At 33.9% G+C, this 19244-nt stretch overlaps 1 protein-coding gene across 2 annotated transcripts in view; it reads right to left on the bottom strand.

Moving 5' to 3' along the window:
* LOC140053866 (transmembrane protein 135-like) overlaps nucleotides 1-16274 on the bottom strand; it is a 63714-nt gene extending 47440 nt beyond the window's left edge. For both annotated transcript variants that reach the window (XM_072098594.1, XM_072098595.1), the window contains exons 1-7: nucleotides 16041-16274; nucleotides 9792-9922; nucleotides 9116-9239; nucleotides 8900-8965; nucleotides 5307-5353; nucleotides 2433-2474; nucleotides 1459-1584 (exon numbers count right to left, since the gene is read on the bottom strand). In XM_072098594.1, coding sequence (XP_071954695.1) covers nucleotides 1459-1584; nucleotides 2433-2474; nucleotides 5307-5353; nucleotides 8900-8965; nucleotides 9116-9239; nucleotides 9792-9922; nucleotides 16041-16187 — 683 coding nt within the window. In that variant the 5' untranslated portion in view covers nucleotides 16188-16274. The remainder of the gene's footprint in view (nucleotides 1-1458; nucleotides 1585-2432; nucleotides 2475-5306; nucleotides 5354-8899; nucleotides 8966-9115; nucleotides 9240-9791; nucleotides 9923-16040) is intronic.
* Nucleotides 16275-19244: the final 2970 nt, after the last annotated feature.

Here is a 19244-nt window from a genome sequence, read left to right as displayed (position 1 = left end):
GATTTTATGAATTTCAATGATTGATCATAGATTATAAAATCATTTTGTATTGACACTTTGTGAAAATTTAAGTCATATCAAGGGCAAACTTTCTATGGATTAAAAATGCCATGTTTCACAAAAAGTTACGCGCGCACGCACATTTAAAATTTCAAAATGCGCAAAATTTACTTTCTAATCAACTTTCTGATCATGATATTTTGAGCATGTCAAAAATTCCCACGCGCGCGAAAAATTTTACGTGTAAGGTGCACACGGAGCATGAAAATCATGTGTTTTTCTCTTGAATTATGATTTTATAGCCTTTCCTAGTCATTTTAAAAAAGATTGACATCATTTCAAAATAAAATGACGTCATACGAACACGTTTATTTAGACCATTTGCGCACGTTTCAGTTGCAAAAGTGACAACATATTGTGAAAAAATTATGCCTATTTTTAATCTATTATAGCTCCTCAGAATCATCCATGACCTCCAATTTTTTTAATTTTATATGTAAGCAGATATGTTGTAGATATGAATTCATGCAGAATCTTTACCCCTCGGATGTTATGACGTCATCGTATGGCCACACGAATGTAAAATATAGGATTTTTTCTGTTTCGTTATTGCTTATCACATTAAATAGAGCGCATCTCGCTTATAAGTATTCAATTTCCTTAGATATTTTAATACTGTCTAGGTAAATCAACTAGCTTTCGCATGAGTTAAAAATATTTTAATTTTTATGACGTCATCATATCAAAAAAAGTAAATAACGTGGGTCACCTATTTTCATCTTTACAGTAAATTTCAATCTATTATAGCTCGTCAGAATAAAAAGTGATAATCATGATTAAAACGTTTTCTGGAAGCTATTGGAATTTAGATACGAATTCATGTGAATATTTTGCCAATCAGATGTTGTGACGTCATCATATGGCCAGTTGAATTCAAAAAGTCATATTTTCATCTCTTGCGTAAATGTTCATTGCGTTTAAACGAGAGCGCATCTCTCTTTTACGTGCCCAAAATTCTTCAAATTTGTATTTATGTGATAATTTAGATAATTATCTATATATAAATTTACGTAAGGGCAAAATTCGGTAAATCGGGCGTTATTTCTAGAATGTTTACTCGATGGTATATAAAGTTGGTTCGTACTTTCGGTACTGATTTTAACCACCTGATGTAACCCTGTTTACTAATTAAATTGAGTTCGATAATTAGTTATTGACGATTAAAACAAATTTAGGTTCAACTATTTGCCCCAAATAGGGGTGTTTTTCGATCGTGGTATACACTGTCTAATGGATGTCCGTCTTGAAAAATACCCGCCACAAAAATGCGAGGAGGCACCTGAGGTTTAAGATTATGGAATTTTGATCTGTGGGTTGTGACCTTATGTGTAAGCCGTAGCATAATACTAATAATAAGAGTGAGCGGATAGTGTTGGTCTAATATAAACAAATTCTTACTTGGTAATTATAACTTTCACACATTTTTGAAGGATCTTTGGAAAGTATAATTCAATAGACTTTTTAGATGTAGACGAAGAATTCATTTTTTGTGCATTTCCACTTTCTTCATTTCCGACAAATTTTCTATAAAAAAAAAAGAGTTTTTGTATTCCTTTAATTAAAAAAAATATTATATTACCTATTCACATTAGTATGTTTTAGCATTCAACTGAAACAAATTCTTAGTATTAAGGTTGTACAGTATGACTGTTTTAAAAATGAATATTTTCGAAAATGTATATATGAAACATTAAAAAAAAAACGATGTTTGTACAAAGTTCATAATTTTTTTTTTATCAAAATTGTTTATAGCTAGTCATGAAAGTGGTTTAAGGCCACAAAATTAACTAAATTTGGCTGGTTAACAATGTTCTTTAAAGATGTATTGTCCCTTGAAACACAAAAAATTAAGGTCAAAATATTCCATATCAAAGTAATATTAAAGTTATTCACTTAAGTTAATTTTATTTCAGTTTATTCAATTAAGTAGAAAATTTGAACTAAAAACAACAGGTAAATTAATTTGATTACATTTCGTCTAGAGCGAAAGTAAACAAAGGTTTTAAACCACGAGTATGCATGATGCTAATTAGGATTGTTTACAGCTCGTCACGGTTGAGAAGGTGTTTTCACACAGATCGCGAGAAATTTTTATGATTATGCATACAGACTAGCCAAACAAGCCCATTGCATTAAGAGATGTTTTGATCAAAAACTTTGACTGGAAGTCAAAGTTATTTTTTGAACAAAAAACGTCTGTATTTCAGTTAAATGATTTTTTTTTTCGACTAATTTTTGGAGAAAGTTAATAACTATTTTGATACAAAATGACCCACTTTTTTTCGAATTAGTCAAAGGGACAATACATCTTTAATTAACACTCATTTTAATTTTAAAATGAAATATAAAATATAATCATTAGATTTTCTTACTTTAGCATTGAGTCAATATCTGGAGATAGAAGATCCTTTGATCTAACAAAAAAATTAAAAACAATATTTACATGCACATACAATAAGTGCAAGGCTTTTACAGTATTGACAACATGAATGAATAATTTAATAAAAGAAAAAAAGTGGACAAAAAAGTACAACTAAGATATCACACAAGTAGTAAAATCATCACCTCAAATCAAATGTCTTTGTTTTTACAGGTCCATAAAATGGTTTGTAATTGGTTGGGTAAAATATTTTCTCATGGAGGCTATAGACAATAGTGATGAGGTGAGAATTGGAAAGAGTCAAATCTTTAGACATTGAACACAATATTAATTTATATTGAAAGAGTAATGACTTCAGTTTGAGTTGATCCTCTGTTTCACCACTAGGCCTATGACACGCACATCACCCACTAATGTACTGTAACAATCCACCACTAATGTAACATTAACCACTAACGTAACAGTAACCCCTAACGTAACAAAAACCAACCACTAATGTAACAATCAAGTAACATCAACCACTAATGTAACATCAACCACTAATATAACATCAACCACTAATGTAACATTAACCCCTAATGTAACAATACACCAATAACGTAACATCAACCACTAATGTAACATTAACCCCTAATGTAACAGTTAAACCAATAACGTAACAAACTTCATTAAACACGAATGTTAAACAAACTTTAACCACAGTAGAAAATGTTGAGATATGTTTGGATTTAAGGGAACGCTTCTCATAATCAAGCACCTCTCTTATAATTGACCACCTCTCGTAAGTGGGCACCTCCTTTTGTAAGGGACTGCTTCTTATAATCGACCACCTTCCTAACGACCACTACAGTACCTCTTGTGTGGAACCATCTCTTTTAAAGGACCACCACCTCTCGTAAGGAACCACTTGTCATAATTGACCACGTCTATTAAGCAACCATCTCTCTTAAATGACCACTATGGTCCCTTATGAGAGGTGATGGTCATTTAGAAGAGGTGGTCGCTTACAAGAGGTGGTCAATTATGATAAGCTTTCCCTTATAGGAGGATATGGTTGCTTATGAGAAGTAGTAGTCGTTTAGAGAAACTGTTCCTTAGGAGTGTCCCTAAGGAGAAATGGCCATTATAAAATGCGGTCTCTAATGAGAGGTTATGGTCGTTTAAGAGAGGTGGTCGATTATGAGAAGGTGTCCCTTAAGAGAGACATTGAAGGATAAACAGACAAATGTTTAATTTAGTTAAATGTAACAGTCCATCCAGTTAAAGAGAGCTGACAAAACAAACAATTCCTAGATTTCCAACATTTAAAAAAAGTTTTTTCCAGTTGTTAGAGGTTAAATTTTGTTGTGGTTAATGAAGTGTGATTATGTTAGTGGTTAAACTGTTGTTACATTAATGGATTGGTACATTAATGGATTGGTACATTAGTGGATTGGTACATTAGTGGATTGGTACATTAGTGGATTGGTACATTAGTGGATTGGTACATTAGTGGATTGGTACATTAGTGGATTGGTACATTAGTGGATTGGTACATTAGTGGATTGGTACATTAGTGGATTGGTACATTAGTGGATTGGTACATTAGTGGATTGGTACATTAGTGGATTGGTACATTAGTGGATTGGTACATTAGTGGATTGGTACATTAGTGGATTGGTACATTAGTGGATTGGTACATTAGTGGATTGGTACATTAGTGGATTGGTACATTAGTGGATTGGTACATTAGCGGATTGGTACATTAACGGATTGGTACATTAACGGATTGGTACATTAACGGATTGGTACATTAACGGATTGGTACATTAACGGATTGGTACATTAACGGATTGGTACATTAACGGATTGGTACATTAACGGATTGGTACATTAACGGATTGGTACATTAACGGATTGGTACATTAACGGATTGGTACATTAACGGATTGGTACATTAGTGGATTGGTACATTAGTGGATTGGTACATTAGTGGATTGGTACATTAGTGGATTGGTACATTAGTGGATTGGTACATTAGTGGATTGGTACATTAATGGATTGGTACATTAATGGATTGGTACATTAGTGGATTGGTACATTAGTGGATTGGTACATTAGTGGATTGGTACATTAGTGGATTGGTACATTAATGGATTGGTACATTAGTGGATTGGTACATTAGTGGATTGGTACATTAATGGATTGGTACATTAGTGGTTGATTTTTGTTACGATAGTTTTATTTCAATAAATAGGTTAATATATAGTCTTTCTTTAAAGGAGTACAAAACCCATTTATTTTTAAAAAGCTTAAATTACATTAAAATGAATATTGTTGTTTCTGCTGTATCCAGCATAATGTAAAGTGCTGTGAGAACGATTTGATTATTAGCGCTATATAAAAATGAGCTATTATTAATATTTATCAAAACCATTTTTGAAGTCTAGCATTTTTTAAGTCTAGTATAAAAAAAGACATTTATGATTGGCTAACTGGAAATTGTAGTTCAAGCACATGCTCAATAGAAATGAACATACAAGTAAACAAATATTTGAAGCGGTGGATCCAACCTTCTTGAAGAATAGATGATCCGTGATGATGGATTTTGAGGATTTTAAACAATTAGATAAGAGTATAGTTTTGTCAATTTATTATGGTAGATTAGTTTTACAAATGGATATTTACCGTGTGAATGTGTTCTTTCATTTGAATTATTTATAATGTGGAGAAGGTCGAAAAGAAACACCACCTAGATTGCTTACCGAAAATTCCAAACAATTGGGAGTAAATCAATTGTTGTATAAAATAGCAAGCACAGAACACTCCAAGCTACCTAATCAATAGGTGATTAAAGCCCTATCTGGCATACTACTAAAATACTTACTTAAAAAGAAGCATACACATAGCAGACGTCAAACTGAAGAGTAGCACCTATTAAAATAATATAATAAATATTTACTGGTATTACCACCACAAGTAATATATTATTGATGAGGTTAAAGATATAAAATATTGAAATTAAAATAAATATGATTTTTGATCGACTTTCCCGTAAAAAAACCTCAAGGTGCAGCTTGGTAAACTGTATATTCATGGATTTCTATATGGCATCTTAATGTCATGAAGAATAAAATTAGCCCACCCTTTTATTTTTCAAAATTTGAAGATAATTTGAAGCATTATCGATTCTTGTTTAACGTCAAATAACTGACGAATACGCATATTAAAAAAGATTTGAAAGCTTTCATTTAATATAAATCTCTCTCTATGTTTTGAAGTTCAGTAAGTTTTACAAGATCATTATTGTAATCTAATTTATTATTTAGAAAAAAGGCAAAATAAATGGAAAGTCTTAATTCCAAGTGTGTATACCATAATGTTACGTCGCAGATGAATTTTTGGTACAGTATACTATATAATATTACATGTGTGAGAGTTCAGCACAGTTCACCAATGATAGAAGCTAGAGTAAGGTTATTGGTACGTTGAAATACATCGTAGATAAAATGCATTGAAATCATATTATAATACTTTAAGATTCTATGATTGATTGATAATCCTATTATACTTGTATTTACCATGTTAATTAACTAGTTAACTTATTAAAGTAAATAATTATAATTAATAATAAATTAGCTAGGCTCACATTCAGAAATTATTGTGAGTTTCTTTATCATGATGTTCTATATGAACCTGCAGGAAGCCATTAACGTGATCTTGTTTATCACGTTAATTCTGGTTAAGGTAAGATATATAGACACCGTTATATGCAAAGACGAAATTCAACCAATCAGCGCTTGGTTATTTACTGCGTCATCGGCCACCCACCGCGAGCGCGGGATAGCATGAGTGAGACGTGAGACAAGCCAGGTTTGTTTTCAAATTAATTCATGCTCGCTACTTAGGCGTACTTTTTGACACGAAATATTTCAGGCAAAGATGCCATGGCTCACCCGCAAGAGAACCATGGACAAAGACTATTAGTTACTATTCTTTGTTATCTTAAACCTGTTGGCTAGCTACTACTACTACAGTAGATAGAGGCCCACACTACAAAAACAAATCAACGATCCATTCCCACGTGTGCTCCAAACATGTGTGTTTGGCCTTTCACACATCAGTGCACCTCATTAGCATCTTATATAACGATGTTAAATTCTACATGAACGCTCTTCCTGCTAACATGATATTCAATATCACGATTCGAAAGCAAGATAAAATCTTATGTGAATGTGGCTATTTCCATGTGTGTGCATACCGTATTTACATAGGCTATGTAATATTTGATGATATTTAAGTCATTTTACTACTGTATAAGCTAAATAATGATGTATATTCTTTTATACGATATTGTAATAGGTTTATGGATGGGTTTCTTGTAATGCTATATGAAGAAGTTGTGATTCAAGATAATAAATGTATCGAATGAAGCAAAGAACATGTCTGTGATTTGACTATTTATTTGTATACAGTCTCCTACCAGTGTCATGAGAATAGTTATTCTATTCTAGAGGTGTGGTTGTTCTAGAGGGGTAGTTGACCTAGGGGGCATAGATCGTATTCGGACATAGTAAAAAATAAGCGCCTATTTTCACCTTAGACTACTACTAGCCTAGGCTAGGCCAAGATAGTCTCCTAAAATAGGTAATAATCCCGCTGCTTCCAGTGTATTTTCAATTGCCTCAAGTTCAAGTTACCAAGTGCTAGCCGCGCAGAAAACAGTCTGTTTACAAAATAATTACTAATAAAAGTTTAACCTCACTCGGGGCCGGAAAAAGTGGACGCTTACAAGAGGTTCTACCGATAGAGACCAAAATCATGTATTATGGCTATGCATGATATTTTTCGCCATTTTTAACGCAACAGGTGGTTTTGTATTATTTACGATTTTCAGAAAAGAAAATTTTAGAAGCTTTTATCATATGCAAATGGTTCTGTGTAGTTTCTCATCACATTTAAAAAACACAGGAATGTTCTTCACAGAAATGTTTTTAAAACCTATAAAGCTAAATATATAAAGGACAATAAATAGCAAAATTGTATTTTTGTAGTCAAAAGTCAATACGAATTGGGTTGGGTGGCTGCTTACGAGAAAATAAAATAAAGTTTTTATTTAGTTAAAAAAAAGTGGCTACACCGTTTTACAGGGGAGGTGGCCGCTTATGGAGGTTCAACTATAGTTACACTGCGCATTCGTTGCTTTCTAGGTACATTTATCATGTGTGTTGTGTGTGTGGATGATAGTCGATAGTCGACAATTCTCACTCCCGCGTATAACAATGAGATTTGACTACTCGTCAAATCTCGAAAGGAAATCTTCATATTCCTAAACCCTCTCTTGAAATTTTCAAACTCTCCTTCAGCTACATACGCAAGGCCCCTTATTTCTACAATGATCTTCCTCTATCTATCTGCAATCCATTATCCTCATTCAAACCTAGACTTTTTTCCAAACTACTGTATGTAATCCTTTTCCAGACTTTAAAATGTAAAATATTAGGATCTAAGTTTATATATTTATTATATTTGCTTAATTTAACATATCAGTTATTTATTATTATATTCCAAATGTTCTTATTCAGATTCAGACAAATCAACTTTAAAAAAAAAACTATTTTAATAGATTTAAAATACGTTTATACAAATTATTGCTTGGCGATAAATCAGCCCAACAAAAACCAGTACACTCACAACAGCAGAAATTGATATATTTTTTGTTAAATCTGTGACTGCAAAGGTGGGATAGGTAATAATGAGCTAGTGTTTTCGGTGGTCGCCGTCTACAATCAATTTATATATAATATATATACATATAATATACATATAATATACATAATACGTATTTTTTCTAATAAATCTCTCTGAGATATATATATTGTAATGAGTGCTTAATATAATTGCATGTGTATCCAGTCCATATAACCTTAAATTAGTAATGATAATAATAATGCTTCTTTGCATGTAGAGATGAGAATTGCCAAATTTATGTTTTGTAATTATGTACAATATAGTAAAAGTAAAATTCAGATTTATATATGTCATACCTTACTTCTGAGTAGCAGATCAATGAATTTTAAATGTAAAGAGTATTGATACCCAACGAAAAAAAAAAAATTAATCATAAACGTATGTAGTAATGAACCGTGCAAGGTTTCGGCAAAATTTCCTGTCGGCAAAATGTCCTGTCGGCAAAATGTTCTGTCGGCAAAATGGTTGTCAACCAAATGTTCTGTCGGCAAAATGGTTGTCAACCAAATGTTCTGTCGGCAAAATGGTTGTCAGCCAAATGTTCTGTCGACTAAATGTCTGGTTGGCCAAATGTCTGTCAACGAATTAAGTCTGTATGCAGTACATTATATGCTTTATTTGCCAACAAAAACTTGCTTAAAAAGAATTTTGTATATTTCTAAATCATTAAATTATGCACTGCCAAACGATGGAGAGTTTCACTGTACAAACTACAAGTTAAAATCTCACCTCACCATACTTGATACGTCTTGCATACCCTCTGGACACTAGCATATTGAAGAACGTTTCAGCAGCCTAAAGTGAATTAAGAATCGTAAAAATTCCATCAAGAAAAATTTGTGTAATACTACACTATATTTTATAAAAGCATATATTGCATAGTAAATTGTGAATAAAATAAAATAAGATCTTTTGGAATATGTACAAATGTGAAATTATACTTACTATATTGGCTGTATACAGTGCCAACAATCCTCTTCTATTAGGCCTTTCAATCATAAGTGCAATGACACAAGCTGGAATCCCAGTCAACATACCAAACCAATAGTGATATCCACCAAATACACGTCTTTAAAATTAAATACATTATTTACTCAATGTACTTGAGCAGAAATGCTGTAATCTATGTGTATCATTTACTGTGGTCTTAAATCAAAGATATCATAAAGTAGCCACCATTTCTGATTACAAACCTAAATACTGCATTTATTGTATTGAGACTTTTTATTCTGAGCGGATGATACTCCTTCTTTCTTTTCCCCCAGTTTCTCTCATAGTTGAGAGTATGTCAGTTTCAGTGTGAAAAAATGTGAAATTTAACATGTAAGGCTGTGTACAATGTGCAATTTTGCAATTGGTTTATTAAAATTTAACTAGGTATGCAGTCTGTATAGAAATAAAAGTTGAAATGACCTGTAGATTAAACACAAGGCAAACTTAGATTAATCACACATTAAAAAAATGGGCAATTGGTAATAACTTTAATTGCACCTTAACATTTTTTTTAATGGTTTTTTTTTTATAATTTTGCAGATGTGGATTTAAAATTTCTAGGTTTACAAATTTAAGGTCTGCATTAATTTGTGGGTTGCTATATTTACATAAAAAAGTATTACTCTACCTAAAAAAACAGACATCAAAAATGAAAAGAAATGCATTGGTTGAGAGGAATATTGAAGAGCGAATGAGGTCTGCATAAAAAGACTTGGTCAACAACACTTTTTTCCACTTTCCTCGCAAAATAAATGAAGTCTGTAAAAAAAAACATTAGTTTTAAAATAATGAATTAGTTTACCTTATAAATACTATGATATACAGTTTTATGTACTTTCTGAAAAAAAAAAGTTTTAGTTTATATATAATTTACAAATCTATGACCCGGTGAAAGGCCACATTCACACTAGTGTCATAATTCTAAAAATTGTAAGTTTTTGTTTTGGGTTTACTGTAAAGCCCAAATTTTTCCAGGGCCCCTTTATTTTTGCGAATTTCGCGATTGAACAATGATCTGATGAAAATAAAGGGCATGCGAAAATCGGCAAAAATACTATCGCCATGCTCTCCACCACCACGGAGATCCATCTGATTGTTGTTTTGTATAAACAACAATAATTTGGTTGAGTACATTAATTATAGGGTTTTTCACTATCTAAGAGCATATTAAACATGTGCATCACCCATTGTGTAGCCAAAACATTTATTTATTTACATCCCTAAATTTACAATCACGTATTCTGTAATTTTACTCGACGCTATTTAATTGTTGTTTGACGTTAATAGTGGAGGCGAAATACATTTGCCAATTTGGTTCAACAAATTACACAAGAAACTCAAATGACTCTAATCGACAGAGCGCAGACCGCCCACAATGTTACAAAATAAACACAGTTTAATTTAATAACCATTGCAACAACTAAACGAGGCGTGCGTAATATATTGTTTACTGCACATGCACAACAACCTTTAACCTTCGCACACTCTTGGCATTTCATATCTTTAGCGCTAGCTGCTATGGCGACGAACAACAATATGCGACGACGAAGAAGATTTTCATTACAACTTTTCTGATGAAGAATTTAAATTTAACGATCTCCCAGAAATAGGTATAGTTTTGTGAAGAAGAGGTTGGCTTGGCCGTCAAGAAGGAGGGTAAATACTGTGTTTCTGATTCAGGAAATGAAGGAAAATATGTTAATGGTCCAAGTTTGGTCGACAAAAGCCAAGGAGACCACCTAAGGATGGCGGCTTCCGTAGCACAAAAATCGTCTAAAATTATTCTGGATAACAGGCCTAATAATATATATTCAAAAAGACGAAGACAGCAATTTAGGGGATTACGCTTTGAAAGTGTAGTATTTTCTCTCAACCCTTCTTTTTAAGTTATCATACTGACGCGGTTAAAAGCCAAAAAAATCATCCAAAAATGAAGATCGTCAAAAACAGCACATTTACTGTGTATTCAATCATGGACATCATCCCTCCTCTGAAACCACCACAGAGACGCCCTCACTATGTTTTGCGAAGTGTGTACGTTGCCTATACACAAGGTGTAGAGTGTCGGAAAATTACACTTTTTAGTTTGTGTCATGATATTACGGTGGCCCACAACTGTCACGCACACTATATAAATCATATTCACACAATTAAAGAAGGAATCACACAATTAAAGAAGAAATCACACAATTAAAGAAGGAATCGCGTATAAACAAAAGAAAGCATGAAAATATAAAACGAAATGCACAAATAAAGAAGAAACGCGCAATTAAAGAAGAGCTAAGCACAATTAAAGAAGTCCGCAACCAATTCGAAAGCTCCTCCTCGCACAATTAAAGAAGTTTGCAACAAAATCAAAAGCTCCTCGCACAATTAAAGAAGTTCGCAACAAATTCGAAAGCTCCTTGCACAATTAAAGAAGTCCGCAACAAATTCGAAAGTACCTCGCACAATTAAAGTACAGTAGTCCGTATGGAACGCCATCGCTGCCTCTGGAAGCAAACTTTAATTCTATTCGGTTCTTTTACCATTACGTTCGGACTTCTTTAATTGTGTAATTCCTTCTTTAATTGTGTGATTCTGTGTTATAGTGTGCTTGACAGTTGTGGGCCACCGTATGATATCTTATTTTAAACGTTAATTGAACAAGAATTTATCAAGCAGAAAAGCAAGTACAGTATACAATGTTCGTTAGACAGAAATATACCAAAGAAATTTAAAAAGCTTGTTTCTGGCAACCGATACCAAATAGGGGTTTTCCGTTTTGGTGACTTGTGATTCGAGCGTAGTGTGTGGAGCAATCTTCACCCGCAATGAAGTGTAAACAAAACAGGACCACTAAGCCTGATATGGAAGTCGCCAGACGGGTGGGCTTATACCCGAGTATGGGTTTATACCCGTGTCAGTACAGTACAGACCATTTTGATCGATATGGCTATACCATTTTCAAAAGTACAAACTTAAATTGATAGTTTTTAGAGTTCATTAAAACAAAAATGGTCACAATTTATGTATAAAGACAGCCCTAGAAATGGAAATATTGCGATAACTCCGAAACCCTAAACCGGATAATCATGAGAGACACCTCTTATTTTCCCTAATTTTAAGCTCTACAATTTGGAATTTTGAACCAATCTGACAAGTTTGAAAATTGCACGAATCTACCTAACTTAGATCACAACTAGAACTGAAAAAGGAGACAGTTTTATGAAAAAGAAAATGAAATTGCAGTAAGTATGCCTTTTTTTGGAGAAAATTTCAGATTTCACACCAGCCACACCACAAATCCCAAAAAAACCTGCGCAAACATCCTTCAAACCAATTAATATTCATTATAACATGGGTAGAACTATAAAAGACATTACAAAATAGCTTGACCGCAAAAAAACGCTCTCTTGGCCTAGGCAGTGGGATTAGGCCAACTTCGGCCAAAGACAATAATACTACAATAATACTACAATTCAAATTTGTTTTCGGTATTTAGATTTTTTTATTTTGTTTTCGGTTTGTTTTCAGTTGTTTTCGGTCATTTATGGTTGTTTTCGGTAATTAGATTGACCGGTCTTGGTAGGTCTTGGTATTCAGGAGGACCCGTACGGGTTGACCAGCACCCCATAGATATTGTAGTATTATAGGGGAACAAATAAAAGAAATCAATTGAATTATGCCTAAGTGATACTAATTTTATGTGTCAGGATACAATAGAAATGATATAATATATAAGAAACAAATATTTAATAAAGTGATAATTAAATGTACATTTTTGTATAAACATAAAACGAATTGAAGTACGTAGGGATGTGTACTAATTTGTGTCAAGGTACAATAAATATAATTTTGTAGGAATAAGAAACGGAAGAATAAAGTGGTTTAAGAATACAATGTATTTTGTCAAAAGAAACAATTGGAAGAAAGTATACGTACATATATTAAGAATTAATATGTTGTAAGATGTAATTGTAAATGAAAACACTGGTAAATTTAAAATGTTAATAGAAATGCGTGCGCTTGTCTTTGCGTGTAAATTTTACCTAATAAAATGAACTTGAAATATTAGTAAAACACCACTACTCAAGAGGAAGGTATTGCGCCAAATTAATGAACAGGTGCACCATACTACAGGTTACGTTTTCGCTGAGGAGAATTAAGGCAATTTCGCCGACCTGAAAAATATATTTTTATCTGAATTATATTGATATGATGTTTATTTATTCTGTGCATGTGAAAATATGTTAAATGACTCTTTCAATTGCATATCGCGGTAAATTAATCAATTATCATTTCTATGTGTTCTTAAGACACTTGAGTTCCATGATAAAACATTTAATTACTCCTGTATTATATTAAAAACCAATCAAAAAGAAAACAACAAAGTTTTATTGAATTTATTTTTTTTTCTTATTATTAATTTTCTTCTTGATTCTGCTTGATATGTGAGTTTCTGATATTCCTCTTAAAAAACTTTTTTTTTCTCTTAGCATTTTTTCTTTCATAGCCAAACTATTAATACTGTACCACTACCATGGAGACATCTCCCTGACTGTACTAAAGAGGCTATTTAACTGCGTCACTAACAGTTGAATTCGTTTTTCGCCAAGACATGCCAATGACTATCACAACGAAATATCGCTGCCATTTCCTTGGATCGACTATGGAATCTCTAACTATTTTGTTCAGCAGATAAAATACAACTTGTAAACAACAATGCAAATTGTAATGTAATAGTCACACCAAAGCATGCAAAGCAATAACTACCGGTAATAGCAAAAACAATAGCACGGTCTACTGTATATGCGTGTAAATGGCGCACCATAGAAATCTTGTGTGTGTGGCCGAAACAGTGATATGCCGCCTAGGCCCTAGTGGCCCGCCATACAACAGGATACAGGTCAACCCGTAACCATACCAACTTGTACCCAATTTTTTTTAAATCGAAAGACTAAACACGTTTATAGATTCTATTTATAAGTAAATGTACGGTGTAATCATCAAGTCTGTACGATTTTTAGTTGTTTTGTGCACACTACAATTTCGTAGGGTCTTCCTTGGCTTTGCACGTGCGGTCTTCTCTCCTGCATGGTCTATTAGCTTTAGAAACACCCATCAGTAGAGGGTGACATTTACAAAAAAATGTTATACAAATTTGTTTTCGGTATTTAGATTTTTTTATTTTGTTTTCGGTTTGTTTTCAGTTGTTTTCGGTCATTTATGGTTGTTTTCCGTTGTTTTCGGTAATTAGATTGACCGGTCTTGGTATTCAGGAGGACCCGTACTGGTTGACTAGCACCCCATACAAAATGCCGGAAGTTGATTTTATCGCGACCAAAATAAAATTAGGCTAGGTCTAGCTAGACCTAGATGCGACTGAAAACCGTAAACCGCGTAGTAGTAGTAGACCCTAGACTTTTATTTAGGACCCGGCTTAACTATGGCTCTAGCTAGGCCGGCTATAGCCTAGTTATCCAGCCTAGCCTACTAGGCCTACCTAGGGCCTCTACTACTAGCCTTGGATTAGGCCAAGTTGAGCCGCCGACAAGTTGAGCCGCCACCAGAAAAACGTTATTTTTTATGGAACGCCAAATGCTAACTTTCGCCGGTGCTCGTTCTATTTATATTATTAGGGATCGATGTACATTCAAAAGTTTATATATCATGGTTTTTAGTATATATATTATTAAATATTATAATTAAAGAAATAATTATGAAAATCTGGCTTGTAGATTCCAAAATATAAAACATCACCGAAAGTGATCGTTTTTAGCCAAAAATGACGTAAACATGTTGCCCCTCAGTTGGCAGTTGTATGAACTAGGCTTACTCCATTTTTCGGTAAAATAATTACATAAAATCACGTTTTTTAGTAAAATATTTTGTGTATTAACATCGTAAAATTCAATAAAATATGATATTAAAAGATTAGTAAATAAAAAATAATATTTATTTAACCTCATTCGAAGAATGTTAATACTCTATTAATTAGTCCTGAGAGAGGACAACGTGACTTTACGTGGTAGGCCTACACGTGGCGAGAAAAATTATGAGTGCACTGAATTTTTTCCTCGAAAGATTAAAAACAATTACGTTATTAAATATTACTACTTTCCTTTGCTGTGTTGTTAATTATAATATGTAATTATATATCATTTATTTTCATGACACAATAAATCAAGACCATGAACTTATGTACTAGGACACCATCCTAATCACTACGCGAAATGTCGTAAAAGACGCATGCACTGGGCGTTTCATAGAAATCACCGGCGGCTCAACTTGTCGGCGGCCCAACCGGTCATATCCCCTAACCTTTACCTCCTTATTTTACTATGGTAATTAAGCATCACTAAGGTAAGCACCTCCTAGCTAGAGTAAAGTAGGGTAACGGGACGATTCGGCCCTGAGACGAGTCAGCCCGGGACTATTCGGCCCGGGACGATTCGGCCCTGAGACGATTCGGCACACTTAAACTTTATTTTCAGATAGACTATGGGGTAGTACTACTAGGGATAAAGATGCAATAAAGGAAAACATTTTGAAAACATTGTCAAAAATGATCATTTTTTAGTCACGCGAACGATGTAAACAAGTTACGCCCTCTGTTGGCCGCTTGGCGAATGCACGAAATAAACAAGGTTTTCGAAGTACAGTAATAAATTGAATATAAAATTACGTTTTTTAGTTATTTATTATATATATTATATCTTGTCAATATCATTAAAATACGGTTTGTTAAACACCTTTAAACACTTGATAAATACCAAAAAAATGAATATGAATTTGGTCTAAAGTGAGACGTTTAAAAAAAGTGGGCCGAATCGTCCCACCGAATCGTCCCAGCAAAATCCAGCTAAAGTAGGGGCTAGCCGGCGTTATCACGTACCGTATAGAAAACTAGGTAAATCTGCAATGACTGTTTAAAAGCAATACTTCCAACATCTAATGCTGCCTGGGAACAATACGGTGTCCATGTATGACCCAATTCATAACATGAATGTTTAACCCATAGTTTACTGAATACAGGTGACATAATGTTATCATTGTCATGGACCAAATTTAAATTCACAAAATAATAGAAGTCCGACGAGGAGCCGCGAGGAACTAGGATACAGGTCAACTCGTACCAATTTCCAACTCGTACCCACCAACTCGTACGCAAATTTTGGCTTACTCGTACCAAAAAGTTTGGTACCCATCACGGGCTGGCTCGTACGTACACACCCATCATCGCGTTATCTTGTATACGTCAAATGACAAACCTGGCTTTTTAGCACTGTAAGCTGTAAGCTGACAGCGAATGTGCAAGATCAGACACAGATGATGAAAGAAGTGAGTTATTGAGATTTCAACTTAAAGGAGACCTTACAGAGCTTTTAATTAATAAGATGTTATCACTATTCGTTTTGATTTCTAAAGTTGTGAAGATATCAGTATGACTGTGTAAGTGTCAACATTCAGTAAATCAAAAAATAAGTTTTATGATGATTTCTTTTTATTTTAAAAATCCTAAATTTCCACATAGGCTACTCTGTGCTTCTTAATATTATTTACAAAGTCCTAATCTTTGCCCCAACAAACGATGGTATATATTTAGTGCCTACTTTTAAACCGTATACTGTAGCTAATTACACTCTTCTTGTAATTTTCGTTATATTTTACAAATTTTATATTATATACATATTTTAAAGTCACTGGGAAATTGTATTTTCACTCTTCCCTGCTTTAATGATCAATATACATTTTTTGGTTAACCTAACTTTCAAAGCAACACAAACATAAAAGAAAAACACTGTGTATTAATTCTGTCCAGAGCCATACTTTTGGAGCAAAGGGGACACTGGAGATGTTTCACACGGTGTCCAGCTGGTGGTCAATTATGTGGAAGATACCTCAAAAAGCTTGTTTTCTATTCTTTCTCACTGTTTAGTAACATTTCTCTGGGCACATGTATTCTGGGGTACAAAGCCCACTAGTTGACGCAGCACCACATGACTTGACACATCCTAGCACAACCAACCAAGGTACACACACAGTTTTGGCACAAACTTTTCATCTAAAGAATCCTGGTGGATTATCTGAGGACTATATACTTGTGTAAATACGACACTCCTTCTACAAAACCACATTGCAACTGCTACTTTCCTGTCCCAGTCTATAGTTTTGATCCTCCGTAGGCCTATAAGATCTTTTCCTCCATGTTTTGCCCATGATGCCAGTAATGATAGACATTAAAGGATGCTCCGGTAAAATTCCGATGAACTTTACAATATTCTTCTGTGTGTTTGTTGGTGTATTTGAACCTCCCCGATAAGCTGCTTCTCCGGACGCTTTCTCAACTTCACTTTCTTTACGGCAACATGCTCATATTGGGGCGGAACTAGCGCCCATATTGGTACATTCCCTTGAACACTTCTCCAAATGAGCCCTGAGCAATAGTCTTCTTGTAATCTTTAACCGTATTCTGTCCAACCTTTAACATCACACGGCACCAGTGGTTTAACACCAATGTCATACCTTATTAATTTTAATTTGTTAGACCCATTCCAATCAGCATATAAAGAGGGTCACTGTACTGAAACAGCTCTTCTCAGGATACTAAATGACATAACATATGGACAGTAAGCAAGCAGTTGCACTTGTAATGCTTGACCTATCTGCTGCCTTTGATACAGTTGACCACCAAATACTTCTTGATCGTCTTCATTCTTATTTTGGCATTTCTGGCTTTTTTTTTAACTGGTTTATTTCATATCTTCAAAACCGTACACAATTCAATGAAATAAATGGTATTAGATCGTCGCCTAAATATATGGAATGCGGAGTCTCTCAAGGATCCACCCTTGGCCCGATTCTTTTCTCTTTATACATATCTCCTTTATCCCAAATTATCAAACGTCATTTCTACGCTGATGATATTCAGTTGTATATTCCTTTTGATCCACATAATCTACTTATTGTTATTGAACGCCTTGAGAATTGCCTTAAAGATATCCATACCTGGCTTTCAACCAATCTCCTCAATTTAAATGATAATAAATCTGAATACATCATTTTCTGTACTAATATATTCGTACCAAAATAGCACCCCATTTTATTACTATTGGCTCATCACTCATACATCCGTCTCAATTAGTTACTAATCTTGGTATAAAACTTTAAGAATCTCTAAACATGCAAGCACACATCAGTTATATTACTAAATCAGTAAACTTTTATCTTTGCAATATTGCACACATTCGACGTTTTCTTTCGATACGCTCCACACATCCTCTATCAATCATGGTTTTATCTCCTCTCGTCTTGATTATTGCAATTCTCTGTTCTATGCCCTTCCGAATTTTCAAATTAATCGTCTTCAACGACTACAGAACTCGGCTGCTCGTATAATTACGTTCACTAACCGTCGCTCTCACATTTCACCTGTTCTTCGAGAACTTCACTGGCTCCCCATTGACAATCGAATTAAATTTAAAATCTTGCTCCTTACTTTTAAAGCACTTCTTTACAACCAACCTGCTTACATCCGTCAATTAATCACCTTTTATGTTCCTGGACGGACTCTTAGATCATCTGATGATTTTTTACTCTCTGTTCCACGCATAGCCACTAAACCTTTGGTCATAGATCGTTTTCTTTTGCAGCACCCACACTCTGGAATTCACTCCTCCCACAAATTAAACACTGCTCTTCTGTTGCCTTATTTAAAAATTGCTCAAAACTCATTTTTTCGACCACTAACATGCCCAGCGCCTTTGATTTTGTACCTCGGTCTTTGAATTGACGCTTTATAAATATTGATATAATAATAATAATAGTTCATTCTTATATAGCGCTCTACAAGCAAACTTCTTTAAGCGCTGAGCATTTTTATTACCCCAGTAATCAGCGCAAAGTTGTGTCTTGATCTAACCGGGTACCCATTTATACACCTGGGTGGAGAGAGGCAAACGTAAATAAAGTATCTTTCATAAGGATACAAGCAACGCGGCGAGAGTTGGATTCGAACGTCCAACACCCTGCGCCACACGCACAAACTTATGTAAATTGTTCAATGTATGCGTACTACCATGGATAAATAATTCTCCAT

Source organism: Antedon mediterranea, chromosome 7 (genome assembly GCF_964355755.1).
Source record: "Antedon mediterranea chromosome 7, ecAntMedi1.1, whole genome shotgun sequence".
NCBI classification, from domain to species: Eukaryota; Metazoa; Echinodermata; class Crinoidea; order Comatulida; family Antedonidae; genus Antedon; species Antedon mediterranea.
The sequence above is the reverse complement of the archived record's forward strand: the minus strand, read 5'-3'. Positions and strand labels throughout refer to the sequence as shown.